The sequence below is a fragment of the Dasypus novemcinctus genome, chromosome 1 (assembly GCF_030445035.2).
Source record: "Dasypus novemcinctus isolate mDasNov1 chromosome 1, mDasNov1.1.hap2, whole genome shotgun sequence".
Lineage (NCBI taxonomy): Eukaryota > Metazoa > Chordata > Mammalia > Cingulata > Dasypodidae > Dasypus > Dasypus novemcinctus.
The window spans coordinates 150747397-150773748 of NC_080673.1; the positions used below are offsets into that span (position 1 = coordinate 150747397).

General features: G+C 36.7%; 1 protein-coding gene across 2 annotated transcripts in view; it reads right to left on the reverse strand.

The window, feature by feature from the left end:
• Positions 1 to 1382: 1382 nt before the first annotated feature.
• REST (RE1 silencing transcription factor) overlaps positions 1383 to 26352 on the reverse strand; it is a 29174-nt gene continuing 4204 nt past the window's right edge. For both annotated transcript variants that reach the window (XM_071216439.1, XM_004483864.4), the window contains exons 3-4: positions 14024 to 14107; positions 1383 to 7264 (exon numbers count right to left, since the gene is read on the reverse strand). In XM_071216439.1, coding sequence (XP_071072540.1) covers positions 5085 to 7264; positions 14024 to 14107 — 2264 coding nt within the window. In that variant the 3' untranslated portion in view covers positions 1383 to 5084. The remainder of the gene's footprint in view (positions 7265 to 14023; positions 14108 to 26352) is intronic.

The following is a 26352-nucleotide window of genomic DNA, read 5'->3' on the forward strand; positions in this document are numbered from 1 at the left end:
TGAACTCTAAGTTAAACCATGGCCTTTAATAGTATAATTATAAAAATGTGCAATCCATTGTAAAAAATGTTCCACACCGGAGGCGGATGTGGCTCAGGTGGTTTGGCTTCCATTTACCATATGAGAGGACCTGGGTTCGATCCCTGGGGCCTCCCAGTGAAGGTGTGCCCATGCGGCCAGCCAGTGCCCACCAGCCAAGCCAATGCCCGCAAGCCAGGCAAGCCAGGCAAGCCATGCAGCAAGATGATGTTGCAACAAGAGAGGTGAAGGGAAGAATCAAGGCAAGAGGCAAAAGAAACCAGGAACCAAGGAGGCACAAGTGACAGGGAACCTCTCTCCACATCGGAGGTTCCCAGGATTGAATCCCAGTGAATGCTAGAGGAGAAAAAAACAAAAAAAAGTTCCAAACCAATGCAAGGTTTTGGTGATGGCATATATTTTGTGCATGATTTGTTCTGTAACTAATAAAGAAAAAAAAAAGCCATCAGATTGTGAAGGAAAAATAGCAAAACAGCAATATTTCTCAAAAAAATAAATCCCACATATCCGTGGTCAAGTAGAAACTACGATATCACTGAAATAAATGTTTTAAAAATTTCTATTACTTTGTTGATGAATCTTAAAGGATAGAGGAAAGGGCAAACATTTCCATCATTCCAATACAAAGTATCCCTTCTGGTTTATAACATCAGGATCTTCCAGATCACAGGTTTCATATGGACAGTTGAAAGCCATTGAGTTGTTTTCACGCTTTGCACAGCTGGTTTTCTCTAGTTCCCTCTCCCTTTTCCTTTGAACTCCATGCAAAAATTTTTTTTCAATATACAACTCAAATATTTATTCCCATTAACTGAGGAAACAGAGACTTGCCAAGACTCTGGTTTATTACCTTCCCTTAGGTTCTCATTTTCTTCTCAGAGCTTGATTATAAACACAACAAAACTCCTTAAAATGGTACCGTTACTCTGAGCACTCAATGTTAAGTTTATTGCAAGAACTTCCATTTCTCCTCCCTTCTTTTCTTTTTCCAATTATAAAAATTCGCAAATCCCAGGTGGGTACTGGGAAGATGTGTGTATATTATAACTCCCAAGTGAACCTGTGGTTGGGAAGGAATTACTATCCAAAACTGTCCAGTTCTCCACCCCCCAACCCCCATCTCCAAGAAAGTAGGATATTATATCCTTCATGTCAGTAGGAGGATATGCTTTAGACAACAACCCCCTGGATTACTGCCCAAAACTATATTTCCTTGACCTTTCTACCTAGTGTTAAGTTATCCATGGGAAATAACTTTGAAAATTATTAATACACTTCCAATACCAGCAAAATAATTTTGGTTTCCTTGATGCTTGATGTACCAATAACAAACAAAGGCATCATGATTTTTAAAAGTTTATTTCAGTGTAACTATGCTTACAGAAATACACTCATATCGGTTAATAGAATGCAATTTAAAGTTTAACTTATGCTACACAATTTGAACCAAAAACTTGGTACATGGTTTAAGATTTAAAGAAAAAAAAAAAAGAAATAAAGAAAGGATTTGCAACCAGGTTTATTTTTCATTTATTACAAATGTATAAAAGATTCTCCCTCAAATGCTGCTATAGCAGACAGCAAGAACCATGAGAAATTTACCTTTGGTTTGCTTCAGAAAAATAACACGTATTGCACTGTAAAAGTTTTAAAAATTGGTGCAACAAAACATTGTTGTAATGTTTTAATGCCAGCTTACAAAGTTCAAAAACTAATGGATGTGGTATGGGGGAAGGGGAGCAGATAACCTATATACACATGGGAAAACTGTAAAAGCTATCTTAATATTGCATGTAGATCACAAATCTACACAAACCAAGACTCATGTAATTCCTTGAATCTGAATTAACACTATCAGCTCAGTTCACCTGCTGAGGTCAACAAGGAAACTCTGCACACTGGCTGCAAGTTTTACTGATTTATACAAAAAAGAACAAAATTAAGTTTCATACCCAACTTTTCAGTCCAGAACTGAAACTATTCCTATAGTAAAGGTTACTCCTTTCAGAGTCAGCATTCACGGGGTGACATGCCATCAATCTACTTAAGTTTAAATCTGTGTCAGCACTCATGCAAAACAGTCCCCAGAGTTCAAAGACCATGTGACATTTTGAGTCAAAATAAAAAGGGCCTTTCTTAGAAGACTACAGCAAAATATCCACCCCATTATAAGAAGCCTTATCAAAAAAACAAAAAAGCCTTATCAAAAACACCTAGCCCCTTGTCAATTTCACCTCTTTAAAAAAAAAGAAAAAAGTAGCCCCAAAAGGAAGCAGCTCTGAGAGGAAAAAAATGTAACCTAAAATATCTTGAAAAATATTGCGAATATATGCTCAAAAGATGGCTATAAGGGATATATTTTCGTAAGACTACCTAGGATTAGGCTTGTAATGTATTCTAGTATTTCAAGTTCTCACTAATTATTAAACATCAATTTACAAGTAGTATGCTTTTTTTTTTTCTTTCTCCTTTATCAAATGGAATATTCTAACTTTAATTCTATGGGAGGGGTACTGAGAAAATTAAAACTTCCATACAAATATCACATTTTTCAAATGGAAGAACTCCCAACTGGACCAAAAAAGTTCATAATACCAATATACTTTTCATTGATACAATCTTCAGTAAGTACAAATACATGGCATTAAGATTCAGAACCTAATATAGGCCTGACAAGTCTTATGTTCTGGAAGGCCTCAAGTCCTGCTCAATTTCCAGTAACAGTGTTTTTACAGATCAATAATATGGGGTTCAATTTCCTGCATATTTTTGCATTAACATTCTAGTCTAAAAACTGAATTAGAAATTCGTCAGAATTCTTGGCATTCCACAGCAGCCAATTTTTAAAATTTTGCTGAAACAATCCACAATGCACAAAAACCCTCTTCCCCAAACTGTGATTCCCAATCTCCAATTTATGTATAAAATCAATCTTTTTATATATACCATAAAAGGTAACTTAAAAGGTACCCATGAATATTAAAACTAGTTGTTAGATTTAACTAGCTTTATAATAATTTACGTCTTTAAACATAAATATCTGCAGCTTGATATTCTGTTGACAATGATTGTCGGAGCCTAGAACTCAACATCATTTAATTCCCACTCATACACACAAAACACACATAGTATCATACAACTTACTCCTCATGTCTTGAGAATCTTCTGTTCCCTTAAATCTTTGGCCTCCCAATCAATTACAAGTTCAAACATCTCTTAACTTCACTTTGAGATGCTTAACAAAATTTTCACCCCTATTTCATGGATACTTTTTCTTTCAAGTTGTACTGCCAAAATCTGAAACCTGCCTCAAAAAAGATCACCAAATAAAAAGAAATGAAATATTAAGGTGACTATTCCAGAATAGGACATGGGAGGTTAGAATTATTCCAAGATTCCCTTTTGGAATTATAGTTTATTTTTATGTCAATGAATGGCGGAATTGCTAAAAATCCTATGATGTAAAATATCTTTCATATTCTTTGGTGACTGACCAAAGAACTTAAAAAAAAATTGAGGAGTACATATCCTTTTTCATACAAAGTGCCCCTTAGGAACACCAGGATAGTTACAATGCATTTGAGGCCTTACCTGTAGAAAAAGGCTGTCATAGGGACAGCCAGGACACCCACTAAATTGTGGAGAACCCTGAGAAAGTGTGATTTTTAAAATCTGTACTTTAAGTTTCACCAGCCTTTTTTTACTGTATTCACAGAAACTGCAGGTAGTCTGCCAGCACTCATACTATCTCTTACCCTAGGTTTGCCATGTAATAGCTATGGCTTTGGAATTTCACAAGTGATATTCTGTATAACTTGAAGGAATAATTATGTCTCTTAATTCCAGGTTTGGAGTTTTTAAATATCACTTGCAGTTCTTTATTCAACTAAGTAACCATATGGATACCAACCATCTATGAAAAAAAGTCTACCTCAAAGATATTTAGATTTAACATCGTACAGTTAGGAAGTAGCTGTACAATACCAAGCAAAAATCTTATTACTGATGATTGGTATTTAAGATAAAAGTCCATTAAAAAACAAAAAGTCCATTCAATATTGAGCCTAGTGGTTTACTGCAAAATCAAAATTCAGAGTTGCAAATTTACTATAACCATTCAAAATAAATAAATTATATGAAATACAGATTTCTAGCATAGATACTTGAAAATCAAACCAATGGATTGAACCTGCATGTTTCATTTGCTCACAAACTTGCACACTAATACTCTGCAAAAAAGACAATTGCAGCAAAGAAAAAGAAAACTGCCCTTTTGCAAATAAGCCTAATAGCATCCTTCCAAGGAGGCCAAATAAACATGCATATATATGTATAAAGTGTTACTGTTCAACACAAATGCTATTTCTAAAAAAAAATTGAACTGCATAGGTTAAAAAAAATTGTGCAACATCTTAAGCCATTAAAGCACCAAAAAAAAAAAAAAAAAAAGAAACCACCAAAATCAGTTTACAACAACTAACATATTCACATAAGAAACATTGATCAAAACTCAGGAAGTAAATACCTGGACTAATACACTGTCCATCGTTGGGAGAACTTTTCTTCAATTTAAATGTCTCTCTTCATCTCTAAAAAAATTTTTAAAGTGCTAACTTTATATAAAGCAGGCAATGTCTTCAAGTAATTTGCTACTAAGTATGCCAATTTTTATAGAGCTAAAAAAAGAACCAAGAAAAAAGTAAAGTGAAACAGGAAAACAGAAATGGTGAAAAAAACTGCCAAGTTGTAGCTGGACAAGCAATATATTGTTACTATACCATAGTTGACTTCCTTACTTCAATTAAATATATACACTTACAGAATTATGTTTCTGTTGATTTAGTATATTAACTCCCTTAGATTTGCTAATTTCTACAACAATCAAATGGTACACAAAAAGTTTTAAGGAAAACAGTGCCACTGAAAAATTAGCACACCACTAATTAAAGCAATCTTAAAAATAAAAGGTTGTCCACTACTGTAAATGAATAGAAAAGGCAATCGGTCTTACAAAGTTAAGAACTGTGGCCTTGTCCAAAGCCTAATTACTCCTGCCCTTTAGCTGCTTTTTCAAGGAAATATACATTAACCAAATGGCGATTGAGGTGTTTGCTGTAATCTTTTTCCTTTCTAAAAGAACGATCACAAAAAATACAAACAAAATCTCCCTCAGTCACTTTGACTGCCAAGGCTTCTTTTCCATTTTTTCCACTAGTTTCTTGTGGAACTGGCCGAGCCCCATTCAATCCAGAATCATCACTACCCTCTGACATGTTGTCACTTAGGTCACTTCCATCATGACTGTGGATGCCTTCATCTTCATCAATTTCCTGAGACTCATTCACTGCTGCGGTAACAGAAGGTGATGCCAGAACAGTTTTGGACACTGCTTGTCCTTTTTCTACTGGTGGGGGAAGAAGCAATGGGGAAATCTGTTCTTCAACTGCTGAGTCTTTGCCGGCAAGATTCTCTGTTGTGTTCTGATCAGTGTCAGTTTCCATTTCACAGAGCACAGTGTCAGCCTGATCTAAAATTTCACACTCTGACATATTCTTCAAGTTTTGTACAGAGCATGAAATACTGGTAGATTCCTCAGTACTAATATCAAGACCAGCCATATTCTTACCTGCCTCTTCTACTTTCTGAAAAGAGGCTTCTTTAATTCCTTCCCCTTCAGAGCATAATTTTTGGTCTTTTGGTTCTTCTTCTAGGTTTCCCTTTGGCAGTGGTACTGATGGTGGTAGATCCTGTGCACATGTACTTTCCTTTAGAACCTGTCTATCTTTATTAACAGGCATTAAGCCAACTTCATTAAGTACTTGCTCTTTCCGTGCCATTTCACTCTGCCTGCCAGACTTTTCTATTTTATTATCTTTTGGACGAGGAGACCTTCTGGGGATTAGTTCCATTGGAGAAGGAGGCTCCATTGGAGGAAGAGATTCCATGGGAGGAGATTTCATCTGAGCAGACTCCACAGTAGGGGGCTCCATCTCCTCTGAAGCAGGCCCTTTCTGAACAGACTCCATAGTAGGGGGCTCCATCTCCACTGAAGCAGGCCTTTTCTGAACAGACCCCACAGGAGAAGGCTCAGTCTCCATTGAAGCAGGCCCTTTCTGAGTAAACTCCACAGGAGGAGGCTCCATCTCCCCAGGAGAAGGCCCTTTCTGGACAGATACCATAGGAGGCAGCTCCACCACCATTGGAGCAGGTCCTTTCTGAATGGACTTCACAAAAGGAAGCTCCATCTCAATTGGAGCCGGCCCTTTCTGAACAGACTCCACAGGAGGAGGCTCCATCTCCACTGGAGCAGGTCCTTTCTGAACAATCTCCGTGACAGGAGGCTCCATCTGAACAGACTCCACTGGAGCAGGACCCTTCTGAGCAGGTTCCATCTGAGCAGGCCCCTTCTGAAGAGAAGCTACCTGAAGAGGCTTGCTGCTTTTTTTACTTGATTTATTTTTCAGAGTCTTCTTCTTTGTACTTTTTTTCATGCAGGTATTTTGCTTTTTATTCTCCTCCACTTTGTTGTCACCCTTTGGTACTTCCTGACAGCTTTTGGATCTACTTTCTACCTTCTTTTTCTTTTTTGTCACAGGTTCTTCTTCATGCACAGGATCATGAAAGGAATGGGCTTCAACTTCCACCTTCCTTTTGCTTTTCTTGGTTTTACAGGATTTATTTTCTGTACGCACATCTACCTCTTTAGGCTCGGTTGCAGATTTGCGAGTTCTAATAGTCACCTGAATTACTGAGGCATTACTACAAGGTCTTTTCTCTTTTGAGACATTATCTTTTTTCTCCACTTTTACAGGCTTCTCATTTTTCTTTCCAGCCACATCTCCTTTTATTTTTGTCTGCTGTGTTTCTGTTTTATCATTGGTAATATTGTTATTGGGCACGTCAGCCTCCCGCTTTTTGGTTTTTTTAAGTTTCACTTTTGAAACATCCATTGTTTTATTAGGGCAAGTAGGATGTTTAGATTTGAAATGATACTGCAGATTACACTTCTTGGAAGCTGCATAGTCACAAACAGGGCAATTGAACTGCCGTGGGTTAACATGCAGCTCTACGTGTTTTTTGAAGTTACTTCTATCTGCTGTTTTATAGTCACAGTGTGGGCAGTTAAGAGGTTTAGGTCCATTGTGAACCTGTCTTGCATGACGGGTTACTTCATGTTGATTAGAGGCCACATAACTGCACTGATCACATTTAAATGGCTTCTCACCTGGAGGTAAACAAATGTCAGAAAAAACATAGATTAAAACATGAATTTGAAATTTGTTAAAATATACTTATAAGAAATTGGATGTGTAAAAACCACAAAGACTATTTATTGAAAAGATTTTACCATGCACCTTACATTTACCATATTTATTTGCATAACCTTCTCTACCCCTTGATATAGACTCTAAAACCAAATGGAAGAATAATTTTATCAGTCTATCCTCATCTTAGGAAAGGTTCACAAAGTTAGGGCTCTCAAACAAAATGTATAAAGAACAGAGATTCATCAAGAAGCATACAACAATTACTGGCAAAGTTGGTTGGGCTGTGGATGTAATCTTGGGGCAAAGGCACCCAAAGCAGAAACATAATCAAGTGTATAATGGTGCAGAATTTTTAAATTCCCACATACTTTTAAGATAAATCTTGAGTCTATAGAGAAATTTCTTACAGTCTAGTCTCTACTCCTAGACCCTAAGTGAAAAGTTGCAAAGCATAGCTTTAACCTCAGAGAACAAAAGACCTTTTTCTTTTACATTTTAACCCTTTTGTCCATCATAGCAAGTGCTGAGTAAAGTCTCACTCAGCAAACTTCACTAATGTCAGAGTTGCCCTTTTAAAGCCAAAAGATAAGTTATTCAGACATCTCTGAATTCCCCCTGCCCCCCACATTCTTCTAAGATTTTTCTAGAAAATGTGCAAGGAAACTAGGTAAATGAGAAGGGGCATACAAATAGATATGGTATGTAATATAAACAAACAAAATCATAATCACATACATACAAAACCAGGAAAACCACCTCCCACCCCCAAATTAAAGGCATTAAAAGTAACACATTCTACCTGAATACATACCCAGCTAGATCACATTCTAGTAATATTACCAAATGGTATCCATACCCCACTGGTCCAATGGAATGCATAGTAGAAAAACGGAAATTGAAATTTATGAAAATTCATCTCGCAAACATTCTCATATTCATATAAAATCTTATTTTATTTTTTATAAAGCAAAACTAGTCAGACCTTCAGCTTTATATGATTTGAAAATGCCTGGTGAAAACTTAAAATATTGAAGTACAAACACACACAAAATAATCTTCTCCTGGGAGCTGATGTAGCTCAGGGGATAAGCGCTGGCTTCCCACATAAGGCCCTGGGTTCAAAACCCAGCTCTGGTACCTCAAAAACAAACAAAAAAACCTTATCCAGGTTTGCAGATTGGAAAAGGAGCTAATGGAACAACTCTCTTCCATTTTAATATAAATAAGTTTTTCAAACACACCACATTACTATATACTTGACCTGATTTTGTCCTTTGAATGGATACAACAATTTGCTTAATATATATAGACAATGAATGGGTAAAGAAAAGTGGAATAATGGTTAAGAACTAAGTTTCCAAGTAAGAGACTGGGGGATCAAGTATAGCCTTTGTACCCTGCTTACTCTGAGACCCCAGGCAAGGAACTACTCTTATTAAGTCTCCAGGGCTCCACAAAAGGACTAATATTGTATGATTCCCCTTTTGTGAAATTACCCAGAATATACAAATTGGAAAACATAAAATAGATTGCAGGTTACAGAGAGAATATACAAATTGGAAAACATAAAATAGATTGCAGGTTACAGAGAAAAGGAATTTATTGCTTAAAGGACATAGTTTGGGGTGATCAAGTTTTGATAATGGATAACGATGTCAACATAATCATACCACTGAATTATACTCATGGAAGTGGTTAAAATGGTAAACAGTGTTGTGGTAACTTTAATAAAAATAAAGATGCCTCTAGGACTCAATTTCCTCACCATGGAGTTGTGACCTACAATCTAAGTTATGTAGAGCATTTAGCCTGGAGCAGACAGTATAAGTATACAGTATGCATTACCTGTAATTCACCACTTTTGGCACCAAATGGTAATTTTTAGTACAGGTAAATAAAAAGGAAGATTCAAATAGTTATCATCCTGCCTATTCTATATAAATCTCCCTCTGAGCAAACAAATAGTTGATGAATTCTTTTCATCTGTGAAAATATCTGTGTTAATAAAAGAATAATTAAAATATCACCATTTTGTAATCTCTATTGAAAAAGATCTGCAGGCATCACAGCAAGCATCAACTGAGATGCATGCCTGAGGATACCAGTGATAGGGTGTGAGAGAGAATAGAGAATTTTGCTTAAAACGTAATGGCATCAACTCTGTGACTATACCAAATACTCCTAATTGTACATTTTGGATGGACTGTATATTTTATGAATACTTTTCAAAAGAAACTGATAAAAAAATTTAGTGGCATAATCAGTTTGCTCCCTTATAGCTTTTGTCTTCCTTTTGACACCATTAAATCATTTATATTTTAGTATCTATTCATCAAGAATTTCTAAGTTATTAGTACCTAGCTGAATATAAATCTTTTTAACTTCCTTTCCCAACTTTATTAACAATTATCTATGTTCCTCATCTTTGTAAACATAAATGTGCCATTTTATTTTATTCTTCCCAAATTGGTTTATAAGTGTAAGGCAAATTAAATTCAAGGAGGAAATACTTTTACTAGGTTTACATTTTCATGTAAATAGTCCAAAAAGAACAAAGGTAACAGAGACATACAAGTATTACTACTCAGGAATGAAAATCAAATTCTCACAGTGCAACAACATGATATGAATCTCAAAAACAAGCTAAGTGAAAGAAACAAGACACAAGATACACACTGTATAGTTCATAAGACATTTAAAACAGGTAAAACTTGAGAAGAGAAGTCAGATTATCAACTGTGGGGAGACTGAAGGGGTACTGACTGGAAAAGGCCAAGAGGGAACTTTTCTGAGGGTGATGGAAATATTCCATGTCTTGATTTTGGTAGAAGTTAAACAAATAAAGACATACATATAAAGTTGGGCTGTATATTTACACACATAATTATACCTCAATAAAATACTGTTTTAACATCTTTTCAAGAAGCCCAGCTCTTACATATAGTACCTTCAAATAATCACCAAATAGTTGGTGTAAAGAAAATGAATTTACTGCTGAAAAAAAATTTTTCCACCTTAAAAAAAGAGTAATGGAATGAAGGTGGAACTTACCATGTTGTCTCCTACTTTTCTGTTAATACTCTTTAACAAACACCTATTACACACATAATGGAAAAACAAGCAAAATGAACACCTATGTTCCCTGGATGGGGTAAATAACCAGTATGATACATAAAGTATATATAGATAAATGACAAAGAGCAAAAAATAGAATGACAAGTACAAACTGAACAGTGACATCTCCACTGAGGGTAAAAAGGGAGAGCTGAAGACAGTGTCAGTGTCTATAGGTCTACCCGGGGGAGGATATACTAATACTATAAGGCAGAAACACCAATAAAATGGAGAATAACAACCTGAATATCTGCATTTTCTCTCTCACCAAATATTCTGATTCCTAATTTGACCAGAGGAGACCTACTCCAATGGATAAAAGTGCTCAAAATAAATGATCAATAAGGTTTTGCCTCATAAACTAATCTGTTAGTTTAGCTAAAAAGTTAACAACTCCCCAGAGCCTAATCTTCTAGAAGCAGACTGGGCACACACTTTACTTCTCTAAAATACATTCACATTAACAAGAAACCAAAATTCCCAGTTCAGACACCAAACCACAGAGAAGATAGTCACACTTCATGTGATGCTGACTGAAAGGCCAACCAATTTGACCTGACTTAGCCTCATTTTATTGCAACTTCTATTAAAAGTATCAAAATACAGGATCTGCTAAAAGTAATTCAGCATACCCATACACACAAAACAGACTAACCATTTTTTTTTTTACTCACAATCTCTTGGCATCCAATAAAACACAATGGCTCTGCTCTCTCAATTCACTGTGGCTCAAATTTCAATATGCTATATGTAGCTTCTTTACTTGAGTCACTTTCTGAGCAATCATATTTTTTTAAACACCTTTGACAAACAAAAATGGGAGGGCTGGTTCTGAGGCTAAATCTTAATTCTACATCTAAGAAATGACTATTAACCTTAGATAAATTATTTATCCTCTCTGAGCCTGTGTTATCATCTATAAACTGGGATTAAGTCTCTTCAAGATAGTAAGATTAGAGAAAATGAAGTTCAATTTTTCAATACCCAGAATGCAAATGATAGTAGCTAATATTCATTCATTAGTAACAGACTTTTAAAATACTTCCTATACAGTAACAGCAACTACTGAAAACCACCTTTAAAATACAGCAAACAAAACTCAAGACAACATTTAGCAAACCCAAATAAAATTGTTCCCAGTACCAATTATTGACTGGGGTAAATCACCATAGATAAACATTTATATTATGACAAGACCAAGTATTATCAAGAAATAGATACTAAGACTTTAAATTTATAGGTAATCCAAAGGAGAGAGAAAGAAGATAAATGACATTATAAGAAAGCAAAAGTTCAGAAGGTAGGATATTCTACATGAAAAATGGCCCTATTTCCTCAATGTCTTAAGTTTACCCATCTACAAATGGGAATAATATAGAATTCATATATCATAGGGTAATTATGAAGACTAAAATGGTTAACTCATGTTAATCTCTTAAGTGTTTTATTTAATGACTAAAGCCTGGCCATTTAGGATATAATGCCTTAACCCCAACCAAGTCTGAGAATGCATTCAAATTATCTTTTAAAAATGAAGCCCAGAAGCAACCAAAGGTAATAAAAAATCAGATTCTGGTAATTGGCCCAACTTAATTGCTCAGGAATATTTAGAATACTCAAGAATACTCATGACATGAGAGAAAACATTTGAAAATCACATGTCCAATAAGGGTTTAATGTATTACCAGGATATATAAAGAGATGTCACATTTCAACTCTAACAAACAGCCCAATTTAAAAATGGGTAAGACTTGAATAGACATTTGTCCAAAGAAAAAAATAAATGGCAAAAAAACACATGAAGAAATGCTCTACATCACCCATGATTAGGGAAATTTAATTAAAATCTACAATGTGGTATCATTTCACACCTATCAGAACTACAAAAGACACGGAACTACAAGTGTTGGAAAGGATGTCAAGACATAGGAACATCTAATTCATTCTTGGTAGGAATGCAGAATGATATAGCCACTGCAGAGGACTATTTGGCAGTTCCTAAGGAAGGTGAGCATATACATGCCACGTGACCCTGCGTATCACTACTGGGTATATACCCAGAAAACTGAGAGCCAGGACGTGAACAGACATTTGTACACCTATGTTCATAGCAGCATTATTTGTAATTCTCAAAAGTTGCAAACAACCCAGGTGTTCATCAACTGATAAGTGGATAAACGAACTGTGGTGTATTTCCATGATGGAATATTATGCAGCTGTAAAAAGAAATGAAGTTGTAAAGCATGTGACAACATGGATGAACCTGGAGGACATTATGTTGAGCGAAGCAAGACAAACATAAAAGGACAAATACAGTATGATTGTGTTACTATGAACCAAATATATTGTGTAACATATATTATGATTAAAAAATATATACATATCCAGTAAATTTAATTGAGAAATGTATGTTTTTATTTAACTGTATTTTCTTTTTATTTTTAACAATTGTTTATATTTTCAATTATTAAATGTACAAACTAAAGTTTAAAAAAATACAAATACTAAAAAAAAGGATACATGATAAGCACAGGGGGTCATGAAAAGTGTGCATACTATCTGCCCCCCTAGTCTGTAATATTTATCAAGTCAATCTGTAATATTTATCAAGTCATTAATGTCTTAAGGCAGCACTGTCCAAAAGAAATATAATGCAAGCCACATACTTTTAACTTTTCTAGTAGTCACACTGAAAAGGTAAAAAGAAATGGGTAAAAATTTACCCTAATATATCATTTTAACATGTAAAAAACATGAAATAGGTATTTTACATTCTTTTCTTCACATTAAGTTTTTGAAACCTAGCATGTATTTTTTACGACTCAATTCACACTATACATATTCTATAAGCTCAAAAGCCACATGAGGCTTAGTGGCTACATTAAGGTAACTGTTAAGGGAAATGGGTATTCACGGACTTCTGTGAAGAGCAAGATTTTATCATCTTTCCACATAGGAGTATATAATGGAAGGCAGTATTCTCCTCAGAAGTGGCAATTCACCCAAGGGTCAATCATGGTCAAAATGAAGTAAAATCATCTGTGCTAAAAAATTTTACCACCCTACATACCTCAGTAATTAATGGAAGACCAATTACGTATGATCTGTATGATCTAGATTATGTCAGTCATTGGAGCAGATACATCTACCACTGGTTAGTCCCACACTTTATTATAGGTTAATAAATTGTGATCCTAGGTTATCTGACAGTTTCTTTTCGGCTTCGTTTTTGAAATAAGTCCTAAAGTCTTTTCAACTCTCAAAACAGAACAAACTTGAAATTTCAAGCCCTGAGAATCTACGAAGGAAATCCTGGAACCTGGAAATCACACCATAATACCCAATGTTAAACCGTGTGAGAGGGCATGTTGAAGGACTGTGATAAGATGGGTTGACAAAAAGGATACAGCAGTCAGCCTTGGTCAAGGACAGCAGTTCAACTTTTCCTGCATGCATGGAACTCTTTGAAGAACTGATAGAAGTAAAGGACCCTCCCCAGAAAAAGTGCAAACACACATTTACATTCAGTTTTATAAGTTCCAGGTCTAAAAAACTTCCTATGTTTACTACAAATGATAGAAAAGTTCCCATTTCTTACAAACCTGAATGAGTACGCATATGTCTAGTTAGATGAGTCTTCTGAGAACTTGAGTAAGGACAAAGTTCACATTTATAAGGCCGTTCTCCTGCAAAAAATAATGGTGTTTAATTATATAACAAAATAAGACAAATACCATTCTCACTAGCAATATATACAATAATCAGCACTGAGCGTTTTTTAAAATGTTTTTTTCTAGGGAATGGAAGTGGCTCAAGATATTAGGTGCCTCCCTCCCACATCGGAGGTCCCAGTGCCTCCGAAAGAAACAAGGAAGATGAACAGACACAAAAAGTGCAAACAATGAGGGGGTAGAGAGAAATAAATAAATCTTTGAAAAAACTTTTTCTTATTCCTGAAAAAATGACCAATTTTATCCTGAATTAGAAATATAAATGATTTAATTCAGAATTTAGAGAATGACATTGTTTAAATTTTGCTGACAAAAAAATACCACTAGCTTTGTGAATTCACAGTCGTTTTCATTTTCACAGTGATGCTGCAATGCTTTTACATTAGTATTTTAAGAACTGAAAAAAAGAAAAAGAAAAAGAAAAAGAAAAAGGGAACTGAGAAATGACCTTAGTTAAAAAAAAAAAAATTTCAAGGAGTATTCTTTTACTAATTAAAAATATCCTTAAAAAGATCTTTCCAAATTTTCTGATGCTATGGGTAGGATAATTTTTTATCCTTGCAAATGATAAAATCTACCATTTGAAATTGCTAGCTTAACAATTTTAAAGATTTATTTTTTATTTATTTCTCTCCACTCCCTGCCCATTGTATGCAGTTAAATTGTGTTAATTCGCTGTGTGTTCTTCTGTGTCGCTTGCATTGTCATCCGGCACAGGTGGCACCAAGAATCTGTCTCTTTTTGTTGCGCCTTGCTGCATCAGCTCTCCCATGTGTGGCACCAGTCCTGGGAGGGCTGCACTTTTTGTGTGCTGCAGCTCTCCTTGCGGGGCACACTCCTTGCATGTGGGGCTCCACTATGCAGGTGACACCCCTGCGTGGCATGGCACTCCTTGCATGCGGCAGCGCTGCGCGTAGGCCAGCTCACCAGGAGGCCCTGGGTTTGAACCCTGGGCCTCCTATATGGTAGGCGGATGCTCTATCAGTTGAGCCACATCCGCTTCCCTAGCTTAACAATTTAACAATTTTGTTAGTCCAATGCTTTTGAGTGGGAGTTGAGAAGTGGGAGGGTATTGCTGCTTTAAGTTAATTTCAAGTATAGGTGTAACATTTACAAAATGGTCAGTAAACAGTGTTAAAATATAAAGTATGGAAGCAGATTTGGCTCAATGGATAGAGAATCCGCCTACCACATTAGAGGTCCAGGGTTCAAATCCAGGGCCTCCTGACCCGTCTGTCGAGTTGACCGATGCACAGTGCTGATGAGCGCAAAGAGTGTTGTGCCACACAAGGGCATCCCCCATGTAGGGGAGTCCCATACACAAGGAGTGCACCCTGTAAAGAGAGCCGCCCTGCGTGAAAAAAGTGCAGCCTGCCCAGGAGTGGCACCACACACACAGAGAGCTGATGCAGCAAGACGATGCAACAAAAAGAGACAGACCAGTGCCACTGACAAGAATACAGGTGGACAAGGAACACACGCGAATGGACAGAGAGCAAATAATGGGGGGGGGGGTGGTATATATATAATATAATATATCAGAAAAGTCATGGGGGCAGAGATAAACTAAAATATGAAAGACCAGTGATTTAGTAATTAAAAACTTACGACTGAAAGATGCATATTCTGTATGGATGTGAGTTGTCAACCACAAAGTAATGAGTAAAGTTGGGAGTGTTTTTCATTTTAATCTTTTTTTGTATGTCTTAGCTACTTTATAAAGTAAAGAAGTTAGACATTGTTACAAGTGTAAATTTCAAGTAGCTATAGATTAGGTCTAATTAGGTAGGAACAATAGAATGCCTATTTTTGACCTGAGAGACTTCAGGTGGTTTAAAAAATGTTCCTGATTTCTGGAAAGAATATACAAAATGGTCAATAAGCACATGAAAAGATGCTCAACATGAATTTCCGTCATGGAAATGCAAATCAAAACAAGAATGCAATGACTTCACATTCATGATGATGCTTATAACAGAAAAGTAATAACAAGTGCTGGCAAGGATCTGGAGAAATTGGAAGCTTCATGTATGGCTGGTGGGAATGTAAAACTGCTTTTATATTCACTTTAGAAAAGTCTAACAGTTCTTCTAAAGATTAACTAACAGAGTTTTACCACATGACCCAGCAGAGAAACGGACTGGGCCCAATGGATAGGGCATCCGCCTACCACATGGGAGGTCCAAGGTTCAAACCCCGGGTCTCCCTGACCCGTGTGGAGCTGGCCCATGCGCAGTACTGATGCACACAAGGAGTGCCCTGCCACGCAGGAGTGTCCCCCACGTAGGGGCCACGTACAAGGAGTGCGCCCCGTAAGGAGAGCCACCCAGCACGAAAGAAAGAGCAGCCTGCCCAAGAATGGCGCCACACATACAGAGAGCTGACACTACAAGATGACACACACAAAAAAACACAGATTCCCAGTGCCGCTGATAAGGATAGAAACGGTCACAGAAGAATACACAGCGAATGGACACAGAGAGCAGAAAACTGGAGGGGGAGGGAAGGGGAGAGAAATAAATAAAAATAAATCTTAAAAAAAATAAAATAAATAAAAAATGACCCAGTAATTCCAATTGCTAGGTACATACCCAATAAAAATGAAAACTTATCCACTCAGAACTTATCCAAAAAAATGCCACTCAGAAGCTTATACAAAAAAGTGCCTATCAGTGAACCCTAACATAAATGATGTTAATAGCAAATTATACAATTATTCTTTCACAAATTTTAATAAATATACCAAACTAAGGCAAAGTATTAGTAATATGGTAGTATATGGGAACTCTGTAGTTTATGCCCGATTTCTCTCTAAATCTACTTCTCTTAAGTAAAAAAATTTTTTTAAATTAAAAGAATAAAAAAGTGCATACCAGAATTATTCAAAATAGCCAAAACATGGAAACAACCTGAACACTGTATCCCTCCAATGCAGGTGAGGGCTAAGTATGGTTTCTCTTTGGCAAATATAATCATCATAACTAGGTTTCGAATCCCTGATTCAGAAGAGCTAGTTACTAGAAACTGAAGGACTCATCTTCATGAAAAGGTATGCCGAAGAGTACCATTTGCTGGACAGCAAGGAAAGTGAAGACAAGGCTTGTTTCTCCTGTTTATTTTCCAGGTACCAAAGATTGGGTCTATGCCCTATTAGCGGCCCCCATCCCTGTTTTAATAACTTAAACAAGGCAATGTAAAGTTTTAGAAAAAACTGAACAAAAAAGCAAAGAAGTGCTGTGAAGTAAAAACAGATTCAACAGAGTAAAAGCAACCAACATAATCAGATGCCTAGATATTAACAAAAGATAAAAAGTCATATGAAGAAACAGGAAGATAAGGCCCAGCCAAAGGAACAAACCAAATATCCAGAGGAGACACCCGGTTTGAGCTAACTAATCAATGATGTTCACACAAATCTCCTTAATCAATTAAAGGAAATAAAAATGTGGCTAAAGGGGGGTGGGGGGTATATGGGGACCTCATATTTTTTTAATGTAATATTAAAAAAATGAATAAAGACAAAAAAAATGTGACTAAAGAAATAAAACCTATTAAGACACTGGGTGAACATAAAGAACAATTCAAAAGTCTGCAAAGAAAGGTAACAAAGCTTATGGAAGTGAAAGACAAAATGAGTAAGATTAAAAGTACATTAGCCAAGGAAGCAGATTTGGCTCAACTGACAGAGCGTCCGCTTACCATACAGGAGGCCCAGTGTTCAAACCCAGGGACTCCTGACCTGTGTGGTAAACAGGCCCATGGGCAGTGCTGATGCACACAGAGTGCCATGCCACGCAGGGGGTTCCCGAGCATAGGGGAACTCGATGTGCAAGAAGTGTGCCCAGCAAGGAGAGCCGCTTGGTGCGAAAAAAGTGCAACCCGCCCAGGAGCGGCGCCGCACACATGAAGAGCTGACGCAGCAAGATTACGCAACAAAAAAAGGCAGAAATTCCCGGTACCACCAAGAATGCAAGTGGATACAGAAGAACACTCAGCAAATGGTCAAAGAGAGCAGACAATGGTAGGGTGGTAAGGGAAGAGAAATAAATAAAAAATAGATCTTTAGAAAAAAGTACACTAGCAGGAAAGCAGATGTGGCTCAAGCAGTTGGGACACCCACCCACATGGGAGGTCCCCAGTTCAGTTCCCAATGCCTCCTAAAGAAAACAAGCAAGACAGTGAGCTGACGCAACAGGAAAATACAACAAGCAGGGAGCAGATGTGGCTCAAACAATTGAGCATCTCTCTCCCACACATGCATGGTCCTAGGTTCAGTTCCCAGTGCCCTCCTAAAAAGCAGCAGCATACACAGAGCATACAGAGAGAGCACAAAACAGAGAGCAGACAGCAAGTGCAAATAACTATAGGGGGCAGGGAGAAATAATTAAATCTTGAAATAGTACATTAGCAGCACTTAACAGCAGATATGAAATTGCAGAAGAACAAATAAGTGAAACTAAGGATAGGACAACTGAACTTGAAAAGATAGGAGGGAAGGAAAAAAATGGAAACAAATGAATAGGATCTCAGGGAAGTGAGTGACAACACGAAATGCAAAAACATACCATAATAGGTGTCCCACAAAGAGGAGAGAACTGAAAAGGGACAGAAAGGATATCTGAGGAAATAACGACCAAAATTTTCCAACCCTAATGAATGTAAATATTAAAAAAGAACAAAGTACCCCAAAAAGAATAAATCTGAATAGACCTACTCCAAGACATGTACTATTCAGAATATCAAATGCAAAAATAAAGAGTGGATTCTGAGAGCAGCAAGAGAAAAGCAATGTATCATTTATAAAAAAGGAACCCTTGAATAAGGCTAAGTGCCAAACTCATTAGAAACCAAGACAGCAGTAGAACAATGTATTTAATATAGAAAGAGATGCACTGCCAACCAAAAATTCTCTATCAGGCAAAACCATCCTTCAAAAATGAAGACGATGGATTGTATGCTTTGTTAATACGTATCAATACAACTGATTTAAAATTTTAAAAGAAAATAGAGGCAAGTTTAAAGTCTTCTCAGACAAGCAAACACAGAGAGTTTGCTATGAAGAAACTGGATCTACAAGCAATAATAAAGGGTGTGTTACCCTCTAAAAGGAAAAGACAAGGGCAAAAGGTCTGGAGAAGAGTGTAGAAATGAAGGCAAGTTAAAAACAGGTAACATCAATACTTATGGGATACTTATGTAATACAGCAACGGCACTGCTGAGAGGCAAATTTATAGCCCTCACCTCCTATACTAAAAAAAAAAGAGCTAAAATCAAAGACCTAAACTGTACACCAGGAGGAACAAGGAAAGAAAAAAAAAAGCAAACCAATCCCAAAGCAAGCAGAAGGAAAGAAATAATGAGTAGAACAGAAATAAATGAAATTGAGAACAAAAAAAAAAGAAAGAACCAAAAGCTGGTTCTTGGAGAAGATAAGTAAATAAAGAAGTCTTAAAAAAAAAAGGAAAGGAGGGAAAATTACCCAACACATCTGTTAAGCGTTTAATAACTATGATATATAAAGAGAGGTACTACAATTCAACAATAAAAAGACAAAGAACCCGATTAAAAATGGGGAAAATACTTGAACAGATATCTGTTCAAAGAAATACAAACAGGGAAAACACATGAAAAAAATGTTAACATCACTAGTTATCAGGGAAATTCAAATCAAAGCTACAATGAGATATCATTTCACACCTATAAGAATGGCCACTATCAAAAAGACAAAAACTTTCAAGTGTTGGAGAGGATGTAGAGAGACAGGAATGCTTATTCACTGTTGGTGGGAATGCAAAACGGTACAACCACTGCGGAGGAATGTTTGGCAGTTCCTAGGAAAGTTGAACATAGATTTCCCATGTGAGCCAGCAATACCACTCCATAAACACTGAGAGCAGTGACACAAACAGACACCTGCACACTGATGTTCACAGTGGTGTTATTCACAATTACCAAAAGATTCAAACAACACAAGTGTCCATCAACTGACTAAAGGATAAATAAACTCTGGTGTCTACACACAATAGATTACGCAGCTGTAAGAAGAAATGAAGTCATGACGCATGACAACATGGATGAACGTGCAGGACACTGTGTTGGGTGAAACAAGCCAGACACAAAAGGACAAATACTACATGATCGCTCTATTATGAACTAAACATATTGTGTAAAGCCATGGAGCTAATAACTACAATATGGGTCACCAGAAGGTAGAATGAGGTTAGTGAATGGACAGCTGAGCAGAATTGGTAAAAAAGTTGTTTGTTAATCTTTGGAAATGAATAGAAAAGGTGAAAGTACAACATGTTTGTAACTAGTAGTGCTATTACAAGGGTATGTCAGTGGTTAAAAGGAAAAGTCTAAATTCATGGTTTTTTGTTTTGTTTTGTTTTTTGAGGAACTGGGGCTGGGGACTGAACTCAGAACCTCCCAGGTGGGAAGCAGGCACTCAACTGCTTAAGCCACATCTGCTCCCCTAAGTTCATGTATATTACTAGAGGGAAAGCTAAAATACCTAACATGGTACTACTGCATAGCTTAATGAAACTCAAGTAAAATATGAATATATATAATATTAGATATCTAAGACTGTTCTCTTCTCCTTTGAAACTTAACAAAAATACAACCAAAGCAAACTATAAGCAGAAGTATATACTAACATATCAATAATCCTCCAGTGGGTAGAGGATGTGACTCAAGCAATTGGGCTCCTGTCTACCGTATAGAAGTCCAGGGTTCAATGCCCAGGGCCCCCTGGTAAAGGCAAGCTGGCGCAGCAAGATGACGCAACAAAAAGAGACACAGAGGAGAAACAATAAGAGACGCAGTAGATCAGGGATCTGAGGTGACACAAGAGAATAACTCCCTACCAAGTGCCTAATACTGTTACCTATTACAATTTCTCTTTGAAAATAAATGATTTTAAAAATATATATAAATATATATACTGTCCCCCACCAATTGGGTGCCATCTTTATAGGCACCTAACCTTGTCTACCCCTGTAATCCAATGTCCTCTTTGAAAAAAAAAAGAAAAAATTTAGAAAAATAAATAAAAAAGAGAATAACTCCCTCTCTCCCACTCTGGAAGGTCCCAGGATCAGTTCCTGGAGCTGCCTAATGAGAATACAAGCAGACACAGAGACCAGATGGTGGGGGGAGGGGGAAGAGAAATAAATAAAATAAATCTTAAAAAAGAAAAAGTGTTCCAGCAAGGGTAAAAAAAAAGACATACTAAGTGAAAGAAACTAGATACAAGGTACTACATATTACTTGACTCCATCTATACATAATATAAATATAAATAAACTAGGGACAAATGGAATAACAGCTATATATGGCAGGAGAAGCATAGAGGGATTTAGATGAGTTGTTTTTTAATTATTATTATTAGAATGAAAATGCTCTAATAATTACTGAATTGACAAATACACAACTATGAGATCACACAAACCAGAGCATACACAAGGAGAGAAATCACCATTTCCAGGAAACTTTGGGGAGAAAGCAAACCCTGCCAAAACCTTGATGTTGAACTTCTAGCTTTCAAAACTGTGGGACAAATTCCTTAAAAAAAAAAAAAAAAAAAAAGGCTGGGGGGGGGGGTGGTGGTGGAAGCAGATGTGGCTCAAGCAAATGGGCTCCCACCTAACACCTGAGAGGTCCCGGGGTCAATTCCGAGGGCCTCCTGGACAAGGAGAGCTGGCGCAACAAGATGACACAGAGGAATGACAATGAGAGACAAAACCAACCAGGAAGCTTATGTGGCTCAAGTGATTGAGCGCCTCTCTCCCATATGAGAGGTCCCAGGTTTGGTTCCCGGTACCTCCTAAAGAGAAAACCCAGAGAGCACACAGCAAATGGACACAGAAAGCAAACAGCAACTGCAAACAATGTGTGTGTTTGTGTGAGGGGGGTAAATAAATAATATAAATCTTAAAAAAAAAAAAACTCTCTGAAAGATGGGACTAGAAGGAAACTCTCACTAGGGTAAAGTGTATATATGAAAAACCCATAGCTAACACTGTACTCAATATTGAAAGAATGAAATCTTTCCTGCTGAGACCAGGAAAAAGACAAGGATGTCTTGTTCAATATTGTGCTAGAAGTTCTAGGTAGAGCAATTAGGCAATAAAAAGATATCTCGGCAATCTGAGGAAGTCAGAAAAAAAACTCCATGTAAAGAGCAACTAAAAGAATGTTAGTAATAAACATAACTAAAGAAATAAAGGACCTGTATTCAGAAAACTATAAAACATTGATAAAAGAAATCAAAGATGACCTAAATAAACGGAAGAATAACTATCATTAAGATGCCAATTCTTTTTTTTTTTTTTTTGAATTGCTGACCTTCATTTTTAATTTATTTTTATTTTTTTTGAATAGATGCCAATTCTTAATGATAAATCTTAATGATAGTTATTCTTCCAACCCTTAATGATATTTAAAGCAATACTGATAGAAATTCCAACAACCTACTCTGTAAATAAGAAAAACCAATTACAAAAATTATCTGGAAAGGTAAGGGCCATTGAATAACCAAAACAAATCTTAAAATAAGAAGAACAAAATTGGAGGACTCTTACTTCTGGATTTATCTAACTACAATGGTAAAAACAGTATCATACTGGCATAAGGATGGACAGATTGACCAAAAGAATTGAATCAAGAGTTCAGATATAGACTCACATTTATGGTAAGTGATTTTTGACAAGGCTGCGAACCCCACTCAGCTGGGTCAGGATAACTTATTTAACAAATAGTGCAGGGAAAACTGGATATATATATCTAAAAGAAAAAGATCTCACACCTTATAAAAAATTAACTCAAAATGGATCAGGGACCTAAATATAAAAACTAGAACCATAAACCTAGAAGCAAGCGTAGGGAAACATCTTTAAGATCTTTGTAGGTGGTAGTTGCTTGGATCTTACACCTAATACAACAGAAGTGAAAGGGGGGGGAAAAAATGAATGGAACTTCCTAAAATTAAATGTGTTTCAAACCATTTTGTCAGAATGTGAAAAGGCAGCCAACTCAAAGGGAAAAAAATCTTCAGAAACCACATATCCGACAAGGGTTTCATTTCCATGTTATACAGAGATCACACAACCTAATGACCAAAAGACAAGCAAACCAATTTAAAAAATGGGCAAAAGACAGAAATTTTTCCAAGGAGGAAGTACTAATTGCCAAAAGGCACATGAAAAGATGCTCAACATCACACAGATCAAAACTACAATGAGGTATCATTTCACGCCATAGAGAATGGTCATTATTAAAAAAGCAACTACTAGTGCTGGAGAGTATCTGGAGTAACAGGAACATTCCCTCACTACTGGTGGGAATATAAAATGGTGCAGCCCCTGTGGAAGATGGTTTGGCGGTTCTCCAGGAAGCTAAATATAGAACTGCCATATGACCTGCTATCCTATTAGGAATATATTGAGAACTGAAAGAAAGGACCTGAACAGATATTTGCACACTGATAACTGCAGCATTATTCACAATTGCTAAAAGGTGGAAACAACTTAAGTGTCCGTCAACCAATTAATGGATAAACAAATGTGGTATACACGTAGAAGAAATGAATTGGGAAAGCACGTCATCATGGAGGAAGCTTGAGGACATTATGTTGAGTGAAATAAACCAGACACAAAAGACAGGGAAGAGGACGTGGCTCAACTGATAGAGTGTCCATTTACCATATGGAGGGTCCAGGGTTTAAACTCTAGGGCCTCCTGACCCGTGTTGGTAAGCTGGTCCACACGCAGTGCTGCCGCACACAAAGGAGTGCCATGCCATACCCGGCACCCTCGTGTAGAGGTGCTCCATGTGCAAGGAGTGTGCCCCGCAAGGAGAGCCGCCCTGCATGAAAAAAGCGCAGCCCACCCAGGAGTGGCACCACACACACGGAGGGTTGACATAGCAAGATGATGCAACAAAAAAAGAGACACAGTCTCCCAGTGCCACCAGATAATGCAAGTGGACACTGAACACATTGAATGAACACAGAACAGACAACGGGGGAGAAAAGGAGAGAAAGAAATGATCTTTAAAAAAAAAAAAAAAGGCACCTACAGCATGACCTCACTGGTATAAACTTAAATACGATGAGTAGACTTATGGACTTGGACTATGGAATGTAGGTTGGTAGGAGACAGAATGCAGTTTGAGAAGAGGGATTTGGCGGCCAACTTGGCCCAGTGGTTAGGGTGTCCGTCTACCTCATGGGAGGTCCGCGGTACAAACCCTCCCAGCCTCCTTGACCTGTGGAGCTGGCCCATGCACAGGGATGATGCGCGCAAAGAGTGCTGTGCCACGCAGGGGTGTCCCCTACGTAGGGGAGCCCCACACACAAGGAGTGCACCCCGTAAGGAGAGCCGCCCAGCGCGAAAGGAAGCACAGCCTGCCCCGGAACGGTGCCTCACACAGGGAGAGCTGATACAACAACAAGACGCAGTAAAAAGAAACACAGATTCCCGTGCTGCTGACAACAACAGAAGCAGACAAAGACGACGCAGCAAATAGACACAGAGAACAGACAACCGGGGTGGGGTGGGGGAAGGGGAGAGAAATAAAGAAATAAATCTTTTTTTTTTTTTTTTAAAGGGATTGGATCCTGGATATATGTAGAATGCTTACTAAGGTCAGCTGTAAATAAGTGGTAACAGATGGAGTGGATGGTAGCACATTATAATGAGTGTAACAAACACTGCTGACTTATGGATATGATTGTGGCTGAAATGGATAGTCTAGGAAGGTTAATGTTAGTTGGAGGACAGCTGGAGGATAATCTGGGGACTGAAAAACTGATTTTGGCAGTGGATGGGGATTACGGTTGATAGTATAGGTATAGGAATGTTCTTCTACAAGGTGTTAATATGGTGATATCACAGGAGGAATATAACTAATGTAATTTATGGACTAAAGTCAAAAATAAAAATGTAATATTTGTGTAGCAAAAGCAAAGAGTACTATATCAATGCTAAATGTAAACAACAACAACGAAACTGAATTTGTTTCTAAGATTAGATGTAATAAAAGTGCCTGGACAGAATTTTTGGAGTAATGCTTCCATAACTTGTACAGCTGTTATTTGGTCTGTTATTTTTTTAATTTGAAATAAAGTTTACTTTAAAAAATAAAAATTTCAAAAAAAAAATAGGGTAAAGCCAGGGAAAAACTTTTTAAATTGCATTAGAGACTAAGGTTTAACGCTAAAATGTGAAGATACCCATTAACCAATGTTCACTATATAATCCTAACCCAGGTCAACCTTAATGTGGGGACTAACTTAAGTAACTGATGGTATAAAGTACATATAACAGTAGTCACCATGACTAATTAGATGAAAATAAATCACTAACAAAACACAAAAACAAATTAAAGAAATCACAAAAAGTAGAACCACTATTTTCAAAAACCTCTATATACAAAATTAGAAATACACACAAAATTCTATTTTGCTCATTTTCAGCATTTTCTATTTTTTCCTTCTAAATTTCCTTCTAGATTTTAAATCTACAAATTTAAATATTACTGAAACTATTTAGTTTTCTGGGGAAATTGTTACATTGTTCAGTAACTCAAAAGCTGAGGTTATCAAATACAACTGAAAAAAAATCAAAATTTAATAAGACAAAAAGACACTGAGGTGCTGTAAAAATCAATTATTTTTGACTTGGGTAGTTATACATAAATGTATACACATTTGTAAAGATTCAACAAAGTGTAAAGTTGAGCATTTTATCATGTATCAGTTACTAGAATATTCTACGTTATTGACAACTCTAAAATAATTAGGCATCAAGGTTTTTAAAACTGGTAAATGTATATGAAGTATTTATGATGAAGCACAAATGGTTTCTGGGATTTGCTTCAAAATATTGTAGGTGAAGTTAGTGTAGTGTACAGTTGGTCTAAGTCAAACTGGTAAAATATTTACATAGGTTAGGACTCACAAGTAACTTTCCCTATCTATGCAATGCATTTTGTAATGTTTTAACTTTTGAAATTAAATGGTTTCATGGAGACAATCACAGGTTATAACAAATTTCAAAGGAACTGTGCAAACTCTTTTACCAAACTAGATTTCAAAGTGAAATATTACTTTAAATACAAGAGCCATCTGCAAAGGCTTGGAAATCTTGCTGTAGAGATCTTTCTTGTAATGGCATTTCCCCATCAAAGGTATGTG